The following is a 24363-nucleotide window of genomic DNA, read 5'->3' as shown; positions in this document are numbered from 1 at the left end:
TTCCTAATCACTTGCTGTACATGCGGACTAACTTTTCCTGACTCATATACCAGCACACCAGGTCCCTCTGCACATCAGAATTCTGCAGTCTCTCTCCATTTAAATAATTTGCTACTTTTTTATTCTTCCTGCCAAAGTTGACAATTTCACATTTGTCCAAGTTATACTTCATCTCCCAATGGCATCACGGTAGCACAGTGATTACCACTGTTGCTTCACAGCTCCAAGGTCCCAGGTTCGATTCCAGCTTGGGTCACAGTCTGTGTGGAGTCTGCATGTTCTCCCTGTGCCTGCGTAGGCTTCCTCCGGGTGCTCCGGTTTCCTCCTATAAGTCCCGAACGACATGCTGTTATCTAATTTGGACATTCTGAATTCTCCCTCTGCGTACATGAACAGGCACTGGAATGTGGCGACAGGAGGCTTTTCACAGTAACTTCATTGCATGTGTTAATGTAAGCCTACTTGTGACAATGAACATTATTATTATTATTAAATCTTTGCCCACTCACTTAACCTATCTATATCCGTTTACAGACTCGTGTCCTCTTCACAATTTAGTTCCTATCTTTCTGTCATCAGACTTATTAAATTTATTAAATGTAGCAATCATACATTTATCCCCTTCATCCAAGTCATTTATATGAATTGTAGATAGGTTGTGGCCCCAGCACTGATCCCTCTGGCACTCCACTCACTACATCTTACCAAACTGTGAAAGACCCACTTACTCTTACTTCCTGTTAGCTAACCAAACTTCAATCCATGCAAATGTGTCACCCCCTTCAACATGAGCTCTTATTAATCTTTGATGTGGCATCTTGTCAAATTCCTTCCAGAATTTGAAGTACAGCATAACCACAGGTCCCACTTTAGCCACATTGCTTGTTACTTCCTCAAAGAACTCCAATAAATTAGACAAACATGATTTCACTTTCACAACACCATGTTAACTCTGCCTGATTACATTGCGGTTTTCTTAGTGCTCCACTATAACCTCTTAATAGATTCCAGGCTTTTCCTTATGCCAGACGTTAAGCTAACTTGTTAAGCTAAGCCTGTAGTTTTCTGCTTTCTGTCTTTCTATTCAAGAAAGGGAAACCTGCTGAAGTTATTATGAAACCATTATTTGCTCTTTGCAGTAAAATAATAAATAAACAGTCTGTGCAAGTGTCAAATGTCATTAAATGTCAAAATAGCCTTGATTTTACTTATGCCCATTGTGCATCCCTGGGATGCGATGGTCAGGAGAGACAGTGGGGGTGAGAATGGAAACTGGACTGTTTGGCCCCTTGGCTGATTGAGTAGTTCAAAATCCCCATCTGAGGAAGTTTTGTTGGGGGGGAATGGTGATGTTGTTGGAGAGTGGGGCGTGTGTGGAGGTGAGGGGCAGTGGACAAGGGAATCTGACACTCCCCCTCTGGACATTATAAACCAGCATTACTGGAGTTGCCCACGTGAAGGTCCAACAAAGCTATATTCCCACACCATTCCCCCCCACCCTCTGAACATCAGAATGACAAATGCTTAAGTTCCATGTGTGGCTAGGCTCTTGGTGGGGACAGACTTGAGGGGCTGAATGGCCCCTGTTGTTATGTAACTGCTGCAGGGAGCCACGGTGTAGTTTCCTGATGTTTGCTAAAATTGCCAAGTATGCATGTTCCATTGCTGTGTTTTATCAAATCCAGATTTGTTCATTTATTTTTGGAAACTCTTGGGTCAGCACATTCCTCAGCAGCCTCAATACTCAAATTGGGAGTTGTCGCAACATGACTTAACTCTTCAATGCTTTTGAGTGACCAAAGAAATAATTTGTGTCCATGAATGTGCCAGGACATTCCCAGAACACTTTATAGACAATGCTCTTGATGTACAGATGAAGGCACTCTTGGGAACCAAGTTGTGCCCCAGACCTTGCAAAACATCCACCAGGATGGGGGGTCAATCAGTCTGATTATGGAGGCAAATCACCAGAGGGCGACTTCCTGATTCACCACCCTCAGTTCATCATGTTGTGCACGGACTGGGAATTTCCATCAAGCCTTCTTCCTGGTTCACTGCCAGGTTGTACTGTGGCTTATTAGAGCACATAATGTGGAAGATGGTACCCCAGTGGCAGCAGAGCATAAGACCACAAGAAATAGGAACAGGAATAGGCCGTTCGGCCCCTCGAGCCTGCTCCACCATTCAATAGCATAATGGCTGATCTAATATTCCTCATGGCCACATTCCTGACCTTTCCCTATAACCCTTGATCCCCTCACTGATCAAGAACCTATCTAAGCCTTAAATATACACAAGGACTCAGCCCCGCAGCTCTCTGTGGCAAGGGGTTCCAAAGCCTCACAACCCTCTGAGAAAAGATATTCCTCCTCATCTCAGTCTTAAATTGGCACCCCTTTATTCTGAGACTATGCCCTCTGGTCCTAGACTCCTGCATGAGGGGAAATATCCTCTCGGCATTTACCCTGTCAAGCCCCTAAGAATCCTATATTTTCCAATGAGATTACCTCTCATTCTTCCAAATTCCAATGAGTAGAATCCCAACCTGTTTAACCTTTACTCATAAGACAATTCCTACATACCAGGTGTCATTCCAGTGAACCTTCTCCAATAAAATAATGGAAGCCATGCACCTGGAAAATTTCTATGTCCGATTTTCGGCACATTTGGCAGGGTGTTTCTAGGCCGAGAAGCATCTCACTATTCAACGGCACATTGTGGTTTTATTTTGGCCTTCATGATTCTCTCCACCGAGGCCACACTTGAGTGATTTCCTGCTGGCCAGCTTCAAGAAAGGCTCCTCGCAGATCAGGGCACTATTTTGTAAGGCTGTCGCGATCTCTTCCCCCCCACCCCCCCCCCCCCCCCCCCCCCCCACCCCCACTTTCTAACCCCCTACCAATCCTTGGGGAAGCGCCCAGGAATGCCCCCTCTGCCTGGTAAGGCTCACTCCTCCATCCCCTGCCGATTCCTGGAAGTGCCAATTTGGCACCTGAGCACCGTGGCACTGCCAACCTGAAGACGTTTCGAGCATTCCAAATCTTACGAGAGGCCTCTTGCAAAAATCAACAGCGTGGTCCCGACACTAAGGTGGCACGTCGAGGCTGCTGTATTGCGCCCAATATCATTCCGTAAATAAAGGGACCAAAACTGCTCTCAGTACTCCAGATGTGGTCTCACTAGTACCGTGTACAATTTCAGCAAGACTTCTTGAACTCCAGCTCCCTTGAAAGAAGGGCCAACATTCCATTAGCCTTCCTGGTTACCTGCTGCACCCGCGTGCTAGCGTTCTGTGTTTTATGCACAAGTACCCCAAGTCCCTTTGTGTTGCAGCTTCCTGCAATTCTTCTACATTTAAATAATGCTCTGTTCTTTTGTTCTCCCTTCCAAATGAAGATTGTAGCACCTAGAATCTTCACTGCCTAATCCCCATAGATGCCAAATTGCCACCAAGATTACAGTGTCAGAGAGAATGAATCTCTCAAAAAATTCATCCCCATTTTGATTGGCGCAGTGACATGTTGTCATCTGGAATGCGCTGCCTACAGAAAATGGTATCAGTAGATTCAATATTCATTTTCAAAAAGGAAATCGATAAAGGAAAGAAATTCCAGGGGCTTCGGGAAAAAGCAGAAGGGGTGGGAATCTTTCAAAGAGTGGGCAGGGACTTAATGGGCCAAGTGGTCTTTTTTTACGCAGTATCGTTCGATACAATGTAAGGCTTGTGTGAAATTTCTGTTAATGTACAATAACTTGTGCTTATCTTTTAACGTAATAAAATGTCCAAAGCACTTCACAGGAATGTTATGAAGCAAAATCTGCTACTGAGCCATGTATGAAAGTATGTTCATAAACAGACATTACAGCAGATTATAAAATTGGTGGTCAAGAGCTGCTTTTAAGGAATATTCTATCGGAAGAGAAAGAGAGTTAGAGAGGCAGAGAGTTTGAGGCAGGAAATTCCAGAGCTTAGTGCCCTCGGGTACAGCCGCCAATGGTGGGAGCGATGAAAATCGGTGCTGTACAAGAGACCCGGATTCCCAAAGGATCGTGGAGAGGAATACAGAGGTAGTAAAGGACAAGGCAATGGAGTGATTTGAAAACAAGGATGAGTATTTCAAAATTGAGGTATTAATTAATCAGAATCCAGTGTAGGGCAGCAAAGATGTTTTGGATGAGCTGAATGCAAAGCGAGCTCTGATCAAATTGTTTAATTAATGCCGATTGGATGGATAGAAAAATGTGAGGGATTTGACCCACTCAAGTGTTCAACATTATTCTTGCTCTTCACTTTTCTAGGGGAAGATCCTGAAACCAGGAGAATGAGGACAGTGAAGAACATCGCCGATCTGCGACAAAACCTAGAGGAGACCATGTCCAGTCTCCGAGGGACCCAGATAAGCCATAGGTATTTATTCTATATATCCATTTCAGTGTGTTTTTAGAGGGCACAGCTCTGCAGACCAGTGATATTGCCCACATTACCTTCTTGCTAAGGTTGAGAAATTGGACTTTCCTTTATTCTTTCATGGGGTGTGAGCTAGGCCAGCATATATTGACCATTCCTAATTGTCAGAAGAATTAAACACATACTTTAGTTCTGTCTTCAAAAATAGAGGGCACAAATAATCTCTCAGAAATGTTAGAGAACCAAGGGTTTAGTGAGCGGGTGGAATTGAAGGAAATCAATATTAGTAAGAAAATGATGCTGGGAAATTAATGGGTTTCGAGGCTGACAAATCACCAGGGCCTGGTGATCAACACCACAGAGTATTTACAGGTGGCCATCTTCCAAAATTTTATAGACTCTGGAGCAACTTGTACAGTTGGAGGGTGGCAAATTTAACCCCACTATTTAAAAAGGTTGGGAGAGAAAAAAAGGAGAATTACAGACCAGTTAGCACGATTTCAGTCATGGCGAAGCTGCTCGAGTCTATTGTAAAAGACATGATCACGGACCATTTGCAAAGCATCAACCGAATTGGATAAAGCCAGCACCAGTTTATGAAAGTCAAATCATACTTAACAAATCTACTGGAGGTTCTTGAGTATGTAACTAGTAGAATAGATAAGGAGAACCAGTGGATTTGGTGCTTTTGGACTTGCAGAAGATTTTTAATAAGGTCCCTCATAAGAGGTTAGTAGGTAAAATTAAAGCCCATGGGATAGGGGATAATGTATTGGCAAGGATCGAGAATTGGTTGATAGACAGGAAACAGAGAGTAGGAATGAATGGGCCTTTTTCCGAATGGCAGGCAGTAACAAGTGGGGGACCACAGGGATCGTGCTTAGGCCCCAGCTTTTCATGGCATACATAAATGACTTAGATGTGGAAACCAAATGAAACATCTTCAAGTTTGCAGATGACACAAAACTGGGTGAAATTGTGAGTTTCAATGTGATTTAGACAAGTTGAGTGAGTGGGCAGACACACAGCAGATGCAGTACAATGTGACTTAATATACTTTGGTGTGAAAACCAGAAAGGAAGAATATTATTTAAACAGTGATATATTGGGATGTGTGGATGTACAGGATCTGGGTGTCCTTGTGCGTCAGTCAATGAAAGTGGAGAGGCAGGTGCAGCAAGCAATTAGGAAGTCAGATCGTATGTTGGCCTTCATTGCAAGAGGACTTGAGTTCAGAAGTAGAGATGTCTTACTGCAGTTACACAGGGCCTTGGTGAGACCATACCTATAGTATTGTATGCAGTTTTGGTCTTCCTTCCTAAGAAAGAATATACTTGCCATAGAGGGTGTGCAGCGGAGTTTCACTAGGCTGATACCAGGTTGGCGGGACTGTCCTATGAGGAGATATTGTTGTGACTGGGCCTGCATTCACTGGAATTTAGAAGGATGAGAGTAGATCTGATTGAAACATATAGGGGGCGATTCTCCGCTCCGCGGACCAAGTGCCCGCGCCGTCGTGAACGCCATTGCGTTTCACGACAGCGCGAACAGGGCCCGGGCATGACCTATTCTGGCCCCCATAGGGGCCAGCACGGCGCTGGAGCGGTTCACGCCACTCCAGCATCCTTACGCGGTGCCAAATGGGCACCTCGCCAAGCTGCACATGCGCAGTTGGGGCAGCTCCATCCTGCGCATGCGTGGGGAACTTCTTACGCACGCCGGCCCCGACACAATATGGAGTGGGTGTTCAGGGGCCCGGTCACGGCGGAATGTAGGCCTGTGGAGGGGGGGGCTCCTTCACCAGGGGGACCTCAGAAGGGGTCTGGCCTGCGATCGGGGCCCACCAAACGGAGGGCTGGCCTCTCTTCCTCCCCCCCCCCCTCCCTCCACACACGCACAGGCCACCCCCCGAGCTGTCCCTCAGAGTTCCCGCCGGCAGCGACCAGGAGTGGCGGTGCCGGCGGGACCCTGTTGTGTCGGAGCGGCCGCCAGGCCCATTCGGGCCGGAGAATCGCCGTTTGCGGCAATTCTCCGAGCGGCCCGGCGCGACGCTGGTTTCGGGGTGGGGGGGGAAGAATGCCATCCATAAAATTTTAACAGGGCTGGACAGACTAGATGCAGAGAGGATGGTTTCCCAGGTTGGGGAATCTAGATCCAGGGGACACAGTCTCGGTATACGAGGCAGACCATTTAGGACTGAGATGAGGAAATATTTCTTCACTCAAAGGGTAGTCAACCTGTGGAATTTTCTACCAGAGAAGGTTGTGGAGGTAAAGTCACTGAATGTATTCAAGAAAGAGATTGATTTTTTTTAGATATTAATGGCATCAAGGGGTATGGGGAAAAAGCGGGAATATGGCTTTGAGATCGAGGATCAGTCATGATCATGTTTAATAGCTGAGCAGCGTGAAGGGCCGAATGGCCTACCCCTGCTCCTAGTTTCTATGTTCCTATGAAAACATGGGTGGCATTTATCCCAGGATACTGAAAGAGATCAGGGATGAAATTGATGAGGAGTGATAATCGTTATGGGAAATTTCTGGACACTGGAGATGTGGCGGGCAATTGGTAGGAGGAGATTTTAACTTCATTGTCGGACCTGCACATTCCAGTTTTCCAGCAGGAGGGTGGAGCTGACTGTTGGGTGGTAGCCAGCCATCGCTGAGACCAATGGAAGGAGTCATGGCGGTTGGGGAATTCCTGGGCAGAGGTTTCAGACAGTTTTGGAATTGGAATGTTTGAAGGCGAAGCTTGGGAAATGGGAGGTCCAGCCTGTCTTTATTTTTATTTGTTGTGACCATCGCTGGCGAGGCCTGCATTTATTACCCACCCCTGATTCCCCTTGAGAAGGTGGTGGTGAGCTGCCTTCTGGAACCACTGCCGTCCATGTGGTGCAGTTACACCTACTGCGCTGTTAGGGAGGGAATTCCAGGATTTTGACCCAGTGACAGTGAAGGAACGGTAATATATTTCCAAGTTAGGATAGTATGTGACTTGGAAGGGAAACCTGAAGGTGGCGGTCTTCCCATCTGTCTACCGCTACCCTTGTCCTTCTAGGTTGTAAAGGTTGTGGGTATGGAAGGTGCATGTGGTGGCTCAGGCAGAGTCTCTCATATATAGTTGTTAACACTCTGGTTCCCAGTTTACTCTGACTAGTACATCACTCCCCAGGACCTGTGCTGATCCCTGATTGGTCGGGGTTTGCGTGCTCCCGCAGGTTAGGCTCCGAGTCAGTCCGGTGGACTACGAGGGCATGCCCCTTAAAGGGGCCGGGCTACTACATGCCTCTCTCCTTCGGACCTCCAATTAACATATATACAAGCAGGATATATGCAATAATTAAATACAATATAAGACTGAGGAACAAAAAGGGAAAAGAGTCCAAACAGTCTATCAGAGCCTTAGTCTATTGGGAAATTATCTGGGTCTCATAGACCATCTTAATCTCCCAACTAGCTCATCCAACTCGGAGGGAACAATGTCGTCACTCTTAGCAGTAGGTTTGTGAGGGTCCACCAACTCCACAGGATTTATTCCCTTTGGTAAACTGTTCGTCGATCAATGAAGGGGCCTCCTCGAAACTTCTGGGTCCCCTTTGTTCTGGCTTCACCAAAGGAGCACTGGTGCTGGCCACTGGCTCCAACTGTTCCGAGATTGAGGTTGTGGTCTCCAGCTTCCCATGTGGTCTAAGTGTTTATTTACTGTCTCCATTATTTGGGATAGAATTGTCCCTATCCCAAATGGTGAAGCATCACAGGTCAGAATGAACCAGTTGGCTCGAAGATTGTAAAACCTGCTTAACGTGTTGGAAGGCTTGCTCCTGTGGTTCCTTTCAATCGCAACCATGGTTTTTCTTCAAGAACATATGCAATCGTGCCAATGTTGTTGCAAGATTGGGAGTAAAACAACCATAATTTATCATCTCTAAGAAGGACTTTAATTCTGCCTTGTTCATCAATGTCGGGACTTCTCTTGTCTTCAAGTGGGTGCAGGCCCTTTGAGTCTAGTTGAAACCTAGTTAAGTGACCTCACTAGCTTGGAAATTGTACTTCTCATGTTTGAGTCAGATTCCTGCATCTCTGAATCATCTCACAACCTCTTCTAAGCTTGCTCACTGCTCCCCATGTGATGTTCCTGTTATCAGGACATCATCCAGGTAGAATACAACTTCTGAGATGCCATGAAGGAGATTCTACCTCCGTGTATTGGAATATCACATAAACTGAGGAGATGCCTAAAAATCAATCTGGTGTATTGAAACAGGCCTTTGTGTGTGTTAATTGTCGCAAACATCCAGGAACTATCATCCAGCTCCAGTTGCATGTAAGCATGACTGAGGTTGAGTTTGGTGTCTGTGAGGCCCCCCCCCCAATCAACTTCCCATAAAGGTCTTCAAATCGTAGAATTGGGTATTTATCTACTTGGGCTGACTGGTTTGTTGTAGGCTTGTATCCCCCCATATCCTAACAGAGTAGTCCTGCTTTACTACAGGAACGATGGAGCTTCCCACTCTGAAAAGTGCACGGGTATGATGATTCCCAGTTTTTCCTGGCATTTATGTTCAGCTTTCACTTTTTGGTGCAAGGCACAAGGGACCAGTCGTCCTCTTTAAAAAAAAAAATTTGGGTGTTCAGTCTAGATTGGCATAAATCTTGGCCTTTGCTCCCTTTATTTGACTCAACTTGTTCAGGAACATGTCCTCGTATCTTGAACTTGTAACGCTGTAATGTGTTTGAGGGTCTGGGGTTGAAATGTTCCCTGACCAGCTTTACCAACTGGTCAAATGACTTTGTGTCAGGAGCACCCAGGGACAACAAATTTCTTAGATGGTTATAGGTTGCTGTTAATAAGATAACCTTTTGTTTGTCCTTCCCTGTTATTTCATTTGGCACAAATAACTAACAGAGTTGCTCAGTGTGCTAGCTCCAGTCTCTTGATTACTCTGATCGACTGGGTCTAACCTCATTATGGGCATTTTTCACTCACTGTTCTCTGGTATAGTCGACTCTGTATTCAGCTTAGAGGCTTTTCCGTCCTCCCTTGACTTTGATGATTGCGTCTTGGAATTGATCCGGTTCATATTAGTTGCCAATATGGTGGCGAAGATCAATACCAGGTAGACAGTAGTAATGAAGAACAAAGTGTTTATTGGCAACTACAAGAATAATTGATGTACAGGCACAGACTCTCTAATATAGGTGTTAGTACTCTGGCTCCCTGCTTATGTTCACTGACTAGAACCCCGCTCCCTGGGACCAACGCTGATCCCTCATTGGTCGGTGTTTGCACACTCCTGCACAGGCCCCGAGTCAATCACATGGACCACAAGGTCCTCACTACACTGTGCTGTTGAAGGAGCATTGGTGAGTTTCTGCAGTGCATCTTGTAGATGGTATACACTACTGCTACTGTGGGTCAGTGGTGGAGTGGGCGAATGTTTTAAGTTGGGGGATAGGGTGCCAATCAAGCAGGTTATTGCAATGAAGACCTGTTTGTGAAAAGGCTTTGTGCTCTGCAGAGACGTATTGTGATATTTCAGAATGAGTGTGAAATAGACTGGAATAATATGGAGAATCATTTGCCAAAATCTCTTTGTGTGAGAATGAAACAGACTACAATCTTGACCCTTAGATAGTAATCTCTGTGTGTGCGATGATAGTTGTGTAGAGAGTGTAAGGCTCCCTGACATCTGTCAGCCTGATTCTTCACACCTCCTTACAAATGACCATGACAGCTAACGTCCTATTGGATATCATGATCTTTACTGAACGCACATTGGGAGGTTTACTGAGGCATGGTGCTTGTAACCTCCATGGTTTCAGTTGACTAAACTCCAGTGTTACCCACGTGGTTTTATTGGAATACTCAGCACAGGTGGAGGCCACTTTGCCTACTCGACCAGTGCCTGACCCTCTGCCATCTGTCAGTGGAACAACTTCTCCTAATTTACTCTCTCATAGTAAACCTCCCCTTGACTTCTCTGCTCTGAGGAGAACGATCCCAGCTCCTCCAGTCTCTGCACATAGCTAAACTTCTTCATCCCGAGTAATATACTCATTAATTCCCCTCAGCATCCCATCCAAGGCCTTGACATCCTTCCTAATGTATAGAATTTCTCACACAAGCACATAAAGGTTTAGCGTAAGACACTCGCTTTTGGACCTTATGGGCCCAATTGTACCTCGGTGCAAGTGGATGGAATTTGAATGAATTAAAATCTCATCTGTTTATACCACAAAAGATCCAGGGCGGGATTCTCCCATTCGGCGGCAGAGTGTCCACACCGTCGGAAACACCGCCGCGTTTCACGATGGCGTGAAGAGGCTGCTGGGAGTGCCGATTCTGGCCCAACAGGGGGGCAGCACGGCGCTGGAGCAGTTCACACCGCTCCAGCCTCCCATCCCAGCGCGAACTATGCGCCGCGGGTTCTGCGCATGCTCAGTGGCGCCAGCGCCAACCAGCGCATTCTCAGTGGCCTCCCTCAATGTGCCGGCCCTGACGCAACATGGCGCGGGAGTTCAGGGGCCGGTGTGGAAGGAAATAGGCCCGGGGAGCGAGAGGTCGGCCCGCCGATCGGTGAGCCCCGATCCCGTGGCAGGCGAGAGGCTGGACTGCCGATCGGTGAGCCCTGATCCCGTGCCAGGCGAGAGTCCGGCCTGCCGATCGGTGAGCCCCAATCCTGTGCCAGGCCCCATCGGAGGTTCTCCCCCCCCCCCCCCCCCCCCCCAAGCGTCGGAGTTCCCCCCTCCCCCACAGACCGCCCCCGACCCTGCGGGCAGAGTTCCTGCTGGCTGCGATCAGGTGTGGACAGCGCCGGCGTGAATCTGCCTTTTTAGAGCGGCGATTCGGGCCAGACAATCGGCAGTCCGGCCGTGTACAGTGGCCCGCGGCAGCCGCAGCGCCTGTGCCAATGGCGCCAGATTCTCCGTTCCGCAGAGAATCGCGTGCCGGCATTGGGGCGGCGTGGCCCGGTTGCGGGGATTCTCCAGCCCGGCCCTGGCTGGGAGAATCCTGCCCCCTATCTACCTTTGAACAACCTTCTCAACTCGCCTTGCTACCTTTAAAAACTCATATATATGTGCAGCCCCCAGGCCCCTCTATTCCTGTAATCAATTTAAATTGTACAATTTAGTTTCTATTGCCTCTCATTGTTCCTGCATCTCTGCATTTCACAATAGCTATTTAAACCAGCATGGGGAGAACAGGTGATAGGAATATTAACATACTTTGAAAGAGCTGATACATATTTGATGAGCTGAATGCCTTCCTTTTTCTCTGTGCTGTTCTATGATTGTCTGATAAAACACTAATGTCCTCTTTTTCTTTTTGGCAGCACTCTGGAAACGACATTTGACAGCACTGTCACCACTGAGGTCAATGGTCGAAGCATGGCAGCAGGGACCAGCAGATCTTCGGCCATGTCTTGGAGGCTTGGTCAGTCAAGCCCCCGATTACAGGCTGGCGATGCCCCTTCGCTGGGCACTGGCTATCCTCCCCGCCCCAATTCCAGCCGTTACATTCACCCTGACAGCTCCCGTTACGTGTACACTGCGCCCCTCCGAAGGACAACAGGATCAAGAACTGGCAACGCCTCCCAGCCAGACATCTCCGAGAAAGGGGGTCCTGATCTCGACATGACACCCACTGATGTGGACGTGACCGGTTACATGAGTGATGGAGACTTACTGGGGAAGAACATCAGGACCGACGACATCGGCAGTGGGTGAGTGACAGCATGTAACTTCACTTTGAATCACTGTGCCACAGAATGACAGAGAGCAGGTTCCATTGCTGATAACAGATGCCTCCTGAGTCAAATGGTTATGGGTTAAAGTCCCACTCCAGAGATTTGACCACAAAATCTCGCCTGACACTTTCAGTGCTGTCTTTTGAATAAGTATTAAAATCGACGCTCCTTCTGTCTTCTTATAGGGATGTAGAAGATCTCATACTTCTGGTACAAACAGCAATGGAGCTCTCTCCCATGTTTTGGCCAATATTAATTCCTCAGTCAACATCACAAAAATAGCTTATCTGATCATTATCACATTGCTGTTTGCGGGATCTTGCTGTGTGCAAATTGGCTGCTGTTTTCCCTCCATTACAACAGTGACTACATTTCATTGGCAGTAAAGTGTTTTACGACATCCTGAGGCTGTGAAAGGTGCTATAGTAGCCCTGTAATGATTCCATATCTGCGTATGACAAGGGTGAGATATTTTAAGATGAGTTTTTATTAACTCTTTCAATTTGCTCCTTCCTCTGAAGGGCTCATGGCAATGAATTTAAGGCTTGCAAGTCACACATTGATGACGCTAACCAACTGATCCAACATAATGGGAATGGACAGCTCATTTTTATGACGATTGAACAAGCTGAAGGAACAATTAAAATTAAAACCACAGAACATTCAACAAATGTTGAAACTTGTGATAACAGCAAGTTTAGAATAAATAAGGAGAAATATTTCCACGGGCAGGAGGATGGGTAGCAAAATGATAAAGATTTAAGGTGATTGCCAAATGAAAGAGCTGACATCAAAACACATTGGTCTGAATGATTCCACGGGCAACAGGAACTCGAGATCTGCACCAAATGTGGGTCTCAAGGCCCTGCTTCTTGTCAAGGTGCCTACCTGAGTATTTGTACATGAGGATGACTAGTAATTGGCTCCTGGACAGTGGCATGTTCCCAAAGTCCAATAAGAGGGACTGCGGGACAGACCCCAGACAGCCCAACTAGGACAGGTGAACATTGCTGCGAAAAGCTTTTTGCAATAAACAGCTTTCGTGCTCAGTAAAAGGTTGGTGTCTGGCTGGCTTCTAACTGCATCCAATTGACTATCAGATGTTTAATATGGTAGCAGAGGATAATTGCCTAAAGGTGAAGATTAGAAACTTTTTCAATTAGAATATTGTAATCTGATTTACTTTCCTGAAGAATGGCTGTAAGCAAGTATAAATTGTCAGACTATGATTAACCCCCAAGGTTTTCTAAATCTTAACCTTATGATCAGTGGAAAAATGAAGTGGACATGTGCACACGGTTAGGTTCTTAGCAAGGGGAAAAGAAGAGATGGCCTTGGCATTGTCCTTTCCTGGCAGTGTCCGTTCCTGGCAGAAGTATAATAATTTTTATTGTCACAAGTAATCTTACATTAACACTGCAATGAAGTTACTGTGAAAAGCCCCTAGTCGCCACATTCCGGCGCTTGTTCAGGTACACGGAGAATTCAGAATGTCCAAATTACCTCATGGCACATCTTACGGGACTTGTGGGAGGAAACTGGAGCATCCAGAGGAATCCCACGCACACAAGGGGAGAGCATGCAGACCCTGCACAGTGACCCAAGCCGGGAATTGAACCGGGGACCCTGGCGCTGTGAAGCAGTAGTGCTAACCACTGTGCTAACGTGTAACATCAGAAGGACTGTATTTTGTCAGCGGGTTGCCTGTCAGTTGGATACTGCTGGAGGTTTGGATTTTCTCTTAACCTTCATGGATGAAATTTACAAGGAACCTGATCGATATTGCATGCCGACCCAACATGGTCAGACTGATGGATTTGGAAAGACAGGTGGACAGTCCATGGAGGAATGTATAAAAAGTTGCAAAAGTTAATTTGAGAATCTTTATTCAGTGCTCCCGTTTAATTGCTGGATTGTACTAAGGCGTCACATTTAGAGCAACTCCCAGTCTATAACTGGTGTTCAGTTCTCAGAAAGAGGCACCCTTTTAGATCAAATGTCCGCTGCTTTAAAAACTCCCTGGGAGGCAACTGTTTTCAGCAGCTTTGCTGGTGCAAGTGACACATTCACACATGTCACAAAGGGTGGAGCACTCAATGATTACAGCGTTCAGAGATTGTTCAGTACAACAGTTACAGACAGGAGGCATGAGAATGAAGGCACTATTGGCAGATCGAGCAACGGGCAGGATTAGAGTAGCAACGTGGGCAAATTAACCCCAGGAACGCCTGGGGACCAATTAATAGGTCCTTCAGATCTGACTCACAGTAATGCGGTTGACTCTAACTGCCCTCTGAAATTAGAAATTAAATGAAATGAAAATCGCTTATTGTCACAAGTCGGCTTCAAATGAAGTATGAAGTTACTGTGAAAAGCCCCTAGTTGCCACATTCCGGCGCCTCTTCGGAGAGGCTGGTACGGGAATTGAACCGTGCTGCTGGCCTGCCTTGGTCTGCTTTAAAAGCCAGCTATTTAGCCCTGTGCTAAACCAGCCCCACTGAGTACGGAAATGGTCTGCACTCAGTATCAAACTGATTCAAAAACAAAGTACAGTCCTTCAGCATACAGATTTCAGATCAAGAAGGTGGCTGACTGTAGTAATCCACGGGAGGCAGGAGTTCCGTCACCACACCAATATTTATTTACAATAACGATATTACAGGAGCAGCTACAAACAGTGCTGCTAGCAGTCCAGTCAACTTAAGACTGGCTCACAAAGCCTACACAGGTGATTATATGGGCCCCCTCAATGAGCTATCATTGAGGGAGCTCATACTCCAATTGGCCAATCAATAAAGCCAATTGGAGTTCATTGCACCCCTCCCCCCCAAGGTCCGAGGAATTCCTGCCAGGTGGCATTCCTCTGAGCTTCTTCCTGCTCCTCATGTCTGGGTCTGTCACCTCTGTGTTGTCCGCCGGATCATTCTCCGGTGGGCGGGGTGTACCTTATAGGTGCCCGTCTTTTCCTTGACGACCTTCTTGGAAGTTGTTCGTCCTCCTCCTCGGGGAGAGGTGTCGCAGCGGCCTCGTCGAGTGTGTCCATCTCCGACTCTGATGACTGGATGATGGGGTCTGGAGAAATTGCTCGGGGCTGGGGTGTGGGCATCCTTTCCGTCTGGGCTATCCCAGCTTGAGGCGGTCCTGCTTCGCCTGCCTCCAGGTGTGGTTCCGCTGCCCTTATTTGGTCTAGGTGTTTCTTCAGCACCTTACCTCCTATTGAAACCTCATAGGATATGGGCCCTGTTTGGGACTCTACCGTGCCTTTGACCCACGTTGGTCCATTCCCATAATTCTTGACCCAAACCGGTGCCCCCAGCTGGAAATGTCTCTGCTACCGACTATTATCATGCCCCTTGCGTTGGGCCTCCTGTTGTTTCTCCACTTTCCCTGTTAAATTTGGGAAAAGGAGACTCAGCCTCGTTCGCAGCCGCCTCCCCATTAAGAGTTCAGCTGGCGGTATGCCCGTTGTGGAATGCGGTGTGGTCCTGTAATCAAACAGCCAGCGGGAAGGCTTTGTGTCTATTGACACTGCCGGCTGCTTCTTGAGTCCCGCTTTAAGTGTCTGGACCCCTCTCTCTGCCAGGCCGTTGGTCGCTGGATGGTAAGGGGCCGTTTTGATGTGACGGACTCCGTTTTCCTTCAGGAATTTTCCAAATTCCCCACTTGTGAATGCCTTTCCGTTGTCCGACACCAATACCTCCGGCAGTCCATGTGTTGCAAACGAGGCCCTGAGCTTTTGAATTGTCGATGCTGTGCTTGCCGTGTTTACCCGGTGGACGTCCAACCATTTGGAGTGGGCGTCCACTATCACCAAAAACATTGAGCCCATGAAAGGGCTGGCGTGGTCAATATGCAGGCGGGTCCACGGTCTGCCTGGCCATTCCCACGGGTGCAATGGTGCCGCTGGTGGCACACTTTGCCCCTGTTGGCACTCCTGGCATCGATGTACCAAGGCTGCTATGTCTGTGTCCAAACCTGGCCACCAAACGTAGCTTCGAGCTAGCATCTTCATTTTAGATACCCCTGAGTGTCCGTGATGTAACTCAGTTAAGATTGCCTGACGGCCCTGAGCTGGGACGATTACCCGGGCTCCCCATAATAGGATACCGTCTTCTGCGGTTATTTGGTCCCTTCTGCTCCAGTATGGGTGCATCTGGGGCTCCACTGGTCTTTCCAGTTCCCCTGTTAGCAGTAAATGCTTCATCTGGGCTAAAACTGGGTCTTTTTGCGTCCACAACCGAATATGTTGTGCGTCTACTGGTAGGGTGTCCAAAAAATTTAGAGTCATTACTGTCTCCTCTACGTTTGGTATTTGCGGCGGAGTGTCCGGGAGGGGAAGTCTGCTCAAAGCATCTGCATGTGCTACTCGAGTTCCTGGTCTGTGCTCCAGAACGTATCTATATGCCGCCAGTAGCAACGCCCAGAGTTGGATTCTAGCTGATGCAATCGGGGGTATTGACTTGTCTTCTTTTAATAACGGCTTATGGTCCATCACTATGGTGAATTTCCGCCCGTACAGATACTGGTGAAAATTTTTTACTGCGAATATCACCGCCAGTCCTTCCTTCTCGATTTGGGCGTACTTCCTCTCAGCCATCGCCAAGGTCCTCGAAGCATAGGCTATTGGCCGTTCTTCCCCATTCCTTCCTCTATGGGCTAAGACGGCTCCTACCCCGTAGGGGGATGCATCACAAGTGGCCACCAACTCCTTCCTTGGGTCATAATGCTCTAGGACATTTTTGGATGACAGCTGTTCCTTAATGTCCCTAAATGCTCGGTTTTGGCGGGTGGACCATTTCCATTCTTGCCCCTTTTTTAGTAGCTGGTGGAGGGGTTCTAGGATGGACGCCCTATTTTCAATAAATTTTCCATAATAGGTTACCAACCCTAGAAATGATCGTAATTCCTGGACCGTGGTGGGAGCTGGGGCTTCTTTTATTGCCCTTACTCTGTCTTCTAATGGATGGAAGCCTGACTCGTCTACTTAATATCCCAGGTACGTCACTTGTGGGGCCAGAAAAACACATTTTTCCCTTTTTAGCCGTACGCCTGCCTTTCCGAAACGCCTGAGCACTTCCTCCAGGTTCCTTAAGTGTTCCCTGTTTGTCCTACCCGTGATTAAGACATTGTCCAAATAAATCGCCACCTGCGGTAGTCCCTGCAGAATATTTTCCATCGTACGCTGGAATATAGCGCAGGCTGATGACACTCCAAAAAGGTAGCCTAGTATAACTAAAAATGCCCTTCAGGGTGTTGATCGCAGCGAACCTCTGGGAGCCCTTGTCCAGTTTTAACTGCAGGTAGGCGTGGCTCATGTCTAGATTCATGAACAAAAGCCCACCTGCCAATTTGGCATATAGGTCATCTATTTTGGGGATTGGGTATTTGTCCAGCAGTGGGTATTTGTTTACCATCTGTTTGAAATCTCCACAGAGACGTATCGAGCCGTCTGGCTTCAAAATTGGTACCACCGGCGCTGCCCATTCCGAGAATTGTACTGGTCTGATAATGCCGTCGCGCCGTAACCTTTCAATTTCGTCATCTACTTTCTTCCTTAATGCAAAAGGTACCGGCCTGGCCTTACAAAATTTCGGAAGGGCTTCTGGGTCCACATGCAAAGTTGCTTTGGCGCCTATGATTTCCCCCAAACCTTCCTGGAAGACCTCCGGGTATTTTTGGAGTACTCCACTCAACTGCCCGCTTCCACTCTGGAAAATTTTCATCCAATCTAATTTTCTGGTCTTTCAGCCAGTTCTGTCCAATTAAGATCGGTCCTGAGCCCTCTACTATCGTCAACGGTAATCTGAGCAATTGTTTCTCATATTCCACAGGTACATGAGTCGTGCCTAGAACTTTCAGGGGTTCCCCCGTGTAGATTTTAAGTTTTGTCGATGTTTTTGTTGGGGTTAGTGGCTGGAGTCCATCTTTGATTTTTCTAAATGCTGCCACTCCCATTACTGATACGGCCGCACCCGTGTCTATTTCCATTATTGTCAGCCGTCCGTTCACCCGTGGGGTAATCCTAATGGGTTCTGCTTCCTTCGTTGTAATATTATATAATTGTTCCCCTTCGGAGGAGGATGGGGCGTCTAGGTTGTGTACTTCCCTGCGTCCCCACCTGCTATTCCTCTTTTGCCACCTCCTTCTAGGGTTTCTGTCGTTGTTACCCCACTCTGTCTGGTGCCAGAAACGGTCCTTCTCTGTTGGGGGAGCCTCAGCCGGTACTTCCCTCTGTCTCCAGTTAGTCCTGGCAGACTTGGGGGCAGTTCTGGGGTTTTCCTTTTTCCCTCTATTCCTCAGGTTTTTCCTGAGAGCGGCTATCTGGTAGCGGGACCCGTTGTGGTAGTCCCTCTCACAGGTATCTACCTCCATTGGCGTGCCCTGTAGTTCCTGCGCTCCACTTGCTGCCTTTTCTAGGGACAGTGCGAGCTGTAACGCCTGCCTGCAGTCTAGCTCCGTTTCCGCCAACAGACGTTTCTGTATTGTGAGGTCGTTTATACCACACACTAACCGGTCCCGAAGCATTTCATTTAGCGTCGGGCCGAACTCACATTTTTCCGCCAGCCTTCTCAGGCGGGTCAAGAAATTTGTGACTGACTCCCTGTCTTCCCGCTTCGCTGTGTAGAATCTGTACCTACACAAAATGAAGGGTGGTTTTGGGTCGTTGTGCTCTTTCACCAATTCCGTTACTTCTTGGAAAGTTTTCGTGTCCAGCGCATCGGGATAAGTCAGACTACGTATAATGGCAAAAGCAGAGGTTCCGCACGCCGACAGCAGGATAAGCCGTCTCTTTTCGTCCGTCAGTATATCATTTGCCCGGATGAAGTAACACATTCTCTCCACATACTGGGACCAGTCCTCAATAGCCGGGTCGAATGCCTCTAACCTCCCAAAAAACGGCATTTTTAAAATGGCAAGGCTAACTCTCCGAGTGCGGCAGCTGGTCTCCGCAAAATTCGTAGTTTACCTCGTCGCCACTGTAGTAATCCACAGGAGGCAGGAGTTCCGTCACCACACCAATATTTATTTACAATAACGATATTACAGGAGCAGCTACAAACAGGGCTGCTAGCAGTCCAGTCAACTTAAGACTGGCTCACAAAGCCTACACAGGTGATTATATGGGCCCCCTCAATGAGCTATCATTGAGGGAGCTCATACTCCAATTGGCTAACCAATAAAGCCAATTGGAGTTCATTACACTGACCATCACCTTCTCAAGGGCAGTTCAGGATGGGTAATCAATGCTGTCCTACTCTTGCTCCTATTTGTTCTGATTTTATGATCGATCTGCTATCAGTGTAAGAGCGAAGCCTCGCACGTGGAGTTGGAACTATTCACACTGTGACTAGATTCAGATTGCATTGCTGTTTTAGAAGTGGCCTCAGAATAACACCTGTTTTGGATTATTTAGTCTAATTGACCCAATAAACCCAATGTTTTGGAACAGATTAAAGACTTCCTCAATGTGTAGATTCAGATGATATGTGTCTAAAGCCATTGTGTAAATAAAGAGCAGTAGATGAGAGAGCTAATTCTAATAAAGGCCATCTGTAGAATCCTTCAACACCTTCACACGTGTTTCTTGTTGCATTTTATCCTTAGATATTTCTGATTTATTTAATGGTGTTTTTTCCTGTCTTGGACCCCCACCCCATGCTGTTCTCTTAATCTATCTTTTTATTGTTCTCATCTGTTTTTATTTATCCATTGTCTTTGTCATGCACAATAACATAATTCCCAGCCCTCAATGACTGACAATTTTTAATCAACTCTCTCAGGACCCTGGGTGTGGCCTCAAAATGACTCCACTTTTAGTTTCCCTGTCAAGAATCACAATCCGTCACCACAGTCTTCACAAGTTAAAGATGCTCTATCAATGTAGGTTGCTGTTCAGGGACAAATTGGTAAGTGTTAGGGTAATTTAGAGCGCCATTAATCACTTCACTTCCACCCACTATTACAGATAGGATTTTGAATGACTGGGTGCTATGACTGTACTTCTGGCATAATGGCTATTTATGAGGGTGAAACATGAACCTTTGTGAAGTGGTGTGTAACAGTGTAGCTGCAGCAGTCAAGGGGAATGGCAGTGGGAGAAGGACGAGGAGGGTGGTGGGCTAGTTTAGAGTGTTCAGAAGGAGCACAGGGAGTGAAGCAGTCCAGCATCAGAGTGAACAGCGAAGAAACAATTCAATGACTGGAAGGTTTAAATCCAGAGAGTGTGAAACAAACGATATTGAACTGGACTGTGTTCCACCGACCCTCCATACATACATAGTACATAGAACATACAGTGCAGAAGGAGGCCATTCGGCCCACCGAGTCTGCACTGACCCACTGAAGCCCTCAGTTCCACCCTATCCCCGTAACCCAATAACCCCTCCTAACCTGTTTTGGTCACTAAGGGCACTTTTTTCATGGCCAATCCACCTAACCTGCACGTCTTTGGACTGTGGGAGGAAACCAGAGCACCTGGAGGAAACCCACGCAGACACGGGGACAACATGCAGACTCCGCACAGACAGTGACCCAGCAGGGAATTGAACCTGGGACCCTGGCGCTGGGAAGCCACAGTGCTAATCACTTGTGCTACCGTACACAGAAAAAGCAAAAGTGGGAAACAAGTCTAATATTGCCTGCTCTATGTTCCTGCTGGAATGAGAAATTCTGGCCAAAGTTAATTTGGAATTCAGTGAGGAAATGGAATGGATGCTGGTTGCTTGGAAATTAAAAATGTTTTCTGAATTTGTAAAGATCATTCTGGATTTTCTATTGAGTCATCAGCAGTTGTGAAGGCCTGGATATCTATAGAAACATGCTGGAATTATTTTAATTTTAAGTTATGCCTGTGCACGTCAATTGTATACAATATACAGTAAGAAATGATTTACATTCCTTTATATTGCCTTATCCAATGCTGGCTTTCAGTTCACCATTTAAAAATTTTCATCCTTCCCTTTAAATCCCTCCATGGTCTCACCCCTCCTCTGTAGCCTCCTCTGGTCCCCAAACTCTCTGAGATCGCTGCACCCCTCCAAGTCTGCCCCCTTGGGCATCCCCAATTTTATCCTTGGTGGCTGTGCCTTCAGCTGCCTGGATCATAAGTTCTGGAATTCCCTCCCAAATTCCCCCATCCCTCTCTTTCTCTCTCTCTCTGCTCCTTTAAGAAACTCCTACCACTTTGGACGAGCTTTTGGTTATCTGTATTAACATCTCGTGATGTGGCTCAGTGTCAATATTTTGGTTTTGACTAAAGCAGCTTAGTTTTAAAGCTGAAGTGCCTTCCGAAGTATACAATCAATTCCTTTAAAGTACAATCACTGTTGTAAACCGGCGCGAACAACCAAAAAATCCTGTCCCTTATCTTCTGTAGTCTAGGCGAGGGAAGGTTGTTGCCAAAGAATTGGGAGATTTACCCTGCTCTGCCTATTATCAAATCGAAACATATGAGCTGGATTCTCCACCCCGCCGCGCCAGATTTCTGGTTCAGCACGCTGGCGGGATGCTCCATTTCGCCGGCTGGTCAATGGGGTTTCCGTCGGGAAAGCCCCGGTCTGCCGGCAAAACGGAGCATCCCGACAGCGGAGAGTCCAGCCCATGAATTCGGCAGACAGGAAAAGGTCAATTGATCATAAAATCTGCCCACACACAATAAAGGATAGGTCCATTATGGCTAAACACCTCTCTCCCAACCCTCTTCCTGACCTCTCTTTTGTCAAATTCCTCCCCCTCCCTCCTGTAGCATTTGATCGCCAAGAAGAGGCAAAAATAGAATCATAGAGTTTTACAACACAGAAAGGGGGCCCATGTCTGTGCTGGCCCTCAAGCATCTATTCTTTTTTTAAAATTTAGATTACCCAATTATTTACATAGAACATAGAACAGTACAGCACAGAACAGGCCCTTCGGCCCTCAATGTTGTGCCGAGCCATGATCACCCTACTCAACCCATGTATCCACCCTATACCCGTAACCCAACAACCCCCCGTTAACCTTACTTTTTTTATTAGGACACTACGGGCAATTTAGCATGGCCAATCCACCTAACCTGCACATCTTTGGACTGTGGGAGGAAACCGGAGCACCCGGAGGAAACCCACGCACACAGGGGGAGGACGTGCAGACTCCACACAGACAGTGACCCAGCCGGGAATCGAACCTGGGACCCTGGAGCTGTGAAGCATTTATGCTAACCACCATGCTACCCTGCTGCCCCTTTTTCTATTAAGGGGCAATTTAGCATGGCCAATCCACCTACTCTGCACATTTTTGGGTTGTGGGAGCGAAACCCACGCAGACACGGGGAGAATGTGCAAACTCCACACGGACAGTGACCCAGAGCCGGGATCGAACCTGGGACCTCAGCGCCGTGAGGCGGTTGTGCTAACCACTAGGCCCAAACATCTATTCTAATGTCATTCTTCACCAAAGGGTCCATAGCCTTGTATGCTATGGGGCGGGCTTCTCTGACCCTGAGGCTAAGTGTTGACGCCATCGGAAACGGCTTCGCATTTCTCGACGGCGTCAACATGGCCCCAGGATCAGCAATTCTGGCCCCTACAGGGGGTAGCAGGGTGTTGGAGCGGTTCACGCCGATCCAGCTGCTTATTCCAACTGTGAATTGGGCGCCGGTGGAAGCGCGCCTGCGCAGGGGGTCCGGTGCGAATCCGCGCATGCGAAGCCTCACCGGCGCGATTTCCGCGCTTGCGCGGTGTTTCCTTGTCAGCGCCAGCCTCGACCCAACATGGTGCAGGAGTACAGGCGCCGGCGCGGAAGAACATAGAACATAGAACAGTACAGCACAGAACAGGCCCTTCGGCCCTCAATGTTGTGCCGAGCCATGATCACCCTACTCAAACCCACGTATCCACCCTATACCCGTAACCCAACAACCCCCCCCCTTAACCTTACTTATTATTAGGACACTACGGGCAATTTAGCATGGCCAATCCACCTAACCCGCACATCTTTGGACTGTGGGAGGAAACCGGAGCACCCGGAGGAAACCCACGCACACAGGGGGAGGACGTGCAGACTCCACACAGACAGTGACCCAGCCGGGAATCGAACCTGGGACCCTGGAGCTGTGAAGCATTTATGCTAACCACCATGCTACCCTGCTGCCCCTAAGGAGGCCGGGAGACAGAGAGGCCGGCCCGCCAATTGGTAGGTCCCGATTGCAGGCCAGGCCACATCGGAGACTCCCACGGGTTCAGACCCCCCCATAGGCCGCCACCCAACCCTTGAACGGCGAAGTCCCACCGGCCCAGAGCAGGTTAGAACGGCGCCGGCGGGAATCGGGTTTTTATTTATGGCCGCTTGGCCCATCCAGGCCGGAGAATCATGGGGGGGCCGCGTAGAGCAGCCCCTGGCCAGCACTGCGCCAACCACGCTGGCCCCAATGGCGCCGATCCTCTGCTCTGTGGAGAATGGCGTCGGGGCGGTGTGGCGCGATCCGCACGGCCCTCCAGCGATTCACCGACCAGGCGCGGGGTCGGAGAATCCCGCCCATGGTGTTTCAAGTGCTCATCTAATAAATAATAATAATAATCTTTATTATTGTCACAAGTAGGCTTACATTAACACTACAATGAAGTTACTGTGAAAAGCCCCTAGCCACCACATTACGACACCTGTTTGGGTACACAGAGGGAGAATTCAGAATGCCCAATTCACCTAACAAGCACGTCTTTCGGGACTTGTGGGAGGAAACACATGCAGACATGGGGAGAACGTGCAGACAGTGATCCAAGCGGGAATTGAAGCTTTGACACTGGCGCTGTGAAGCAACAGTGCTAACTACTGTGCTGCCTAAATGTTTCTTAAATGATGTGCCACTTAAATGCTTCTGAAATGTTTTGCAGGTTCCTGCCTGTTATAACCCCGATGTATCTTACATGGTGGGAACAATTAACTTCCCCGTGAACCTTGCAGAATATGAGCTCCCCTATTAAGGGGACAAGGGACCTCTAAACAATTTATAGTTATATGGTATATAAAGTCGACCAGTTAGGCACCAGGAAGGGATCTACTGTGTGATGTATGTAATAGTGATTGTAAATAAACTAAGTTTCTTTGAACTACTTGGTGTGGCCTTCGTGGCCTGCCTCTACCACTCTCAGACAGTGAGTTCCAGATTCCCCCCACTCTGGGTGAAAAGGTTTTCCCTCAAACCGCTGCTAAATCTTCTGCTCCTTAGCTTAAA

General features: G+C 47.8%; 1 protein-coding gene across 12 annotated transcripts in view; it reads left to right on the top strand.

Annotated features, from left to right (window-relative positions):
* The window catches only part of nav3 (neuron navigator 3), an 838834-nt gene that overhangs the window by 635144 nt on the left and 179327 nt on the right, over positions 1-24363 (top strand). For all 12 annotated transcript variants that reach the window (XM_038781097.1, XM_038781098.1, XM_038781101.1 and 9 more), the window contains 2 exons: positions 4300-4408; positions 11742-12131. In XM_038781097.1, coding sequence (XP_038637025.1) covers positions 4300-4408; positions 11742-12131 — 499 coding nt within the window. The remainder of the gene's footprint in view (positions 1-4299; positions 4409-11741; positions 12132-24363) is intronic.

This window comes from Scyliorhinus canicula, chromosome 20, assembly GCF_902713615.1.
Source record: "Scyliorhinus canicula chromosome 20, sScyCan1.1, whole genome shotgun sequence".
Taxonomy (NCBI): domain Eukaryota; kingdom Metazoa; phylum Chordata; class Chondrichthyes; order Carcharhiniformes; family Scyliorhinidae; genus Scyliorhinus; species Scyliorhinus canicula.
This window is presented reverse-complemented; position numbering and strand designations above follow the sequence as displayed.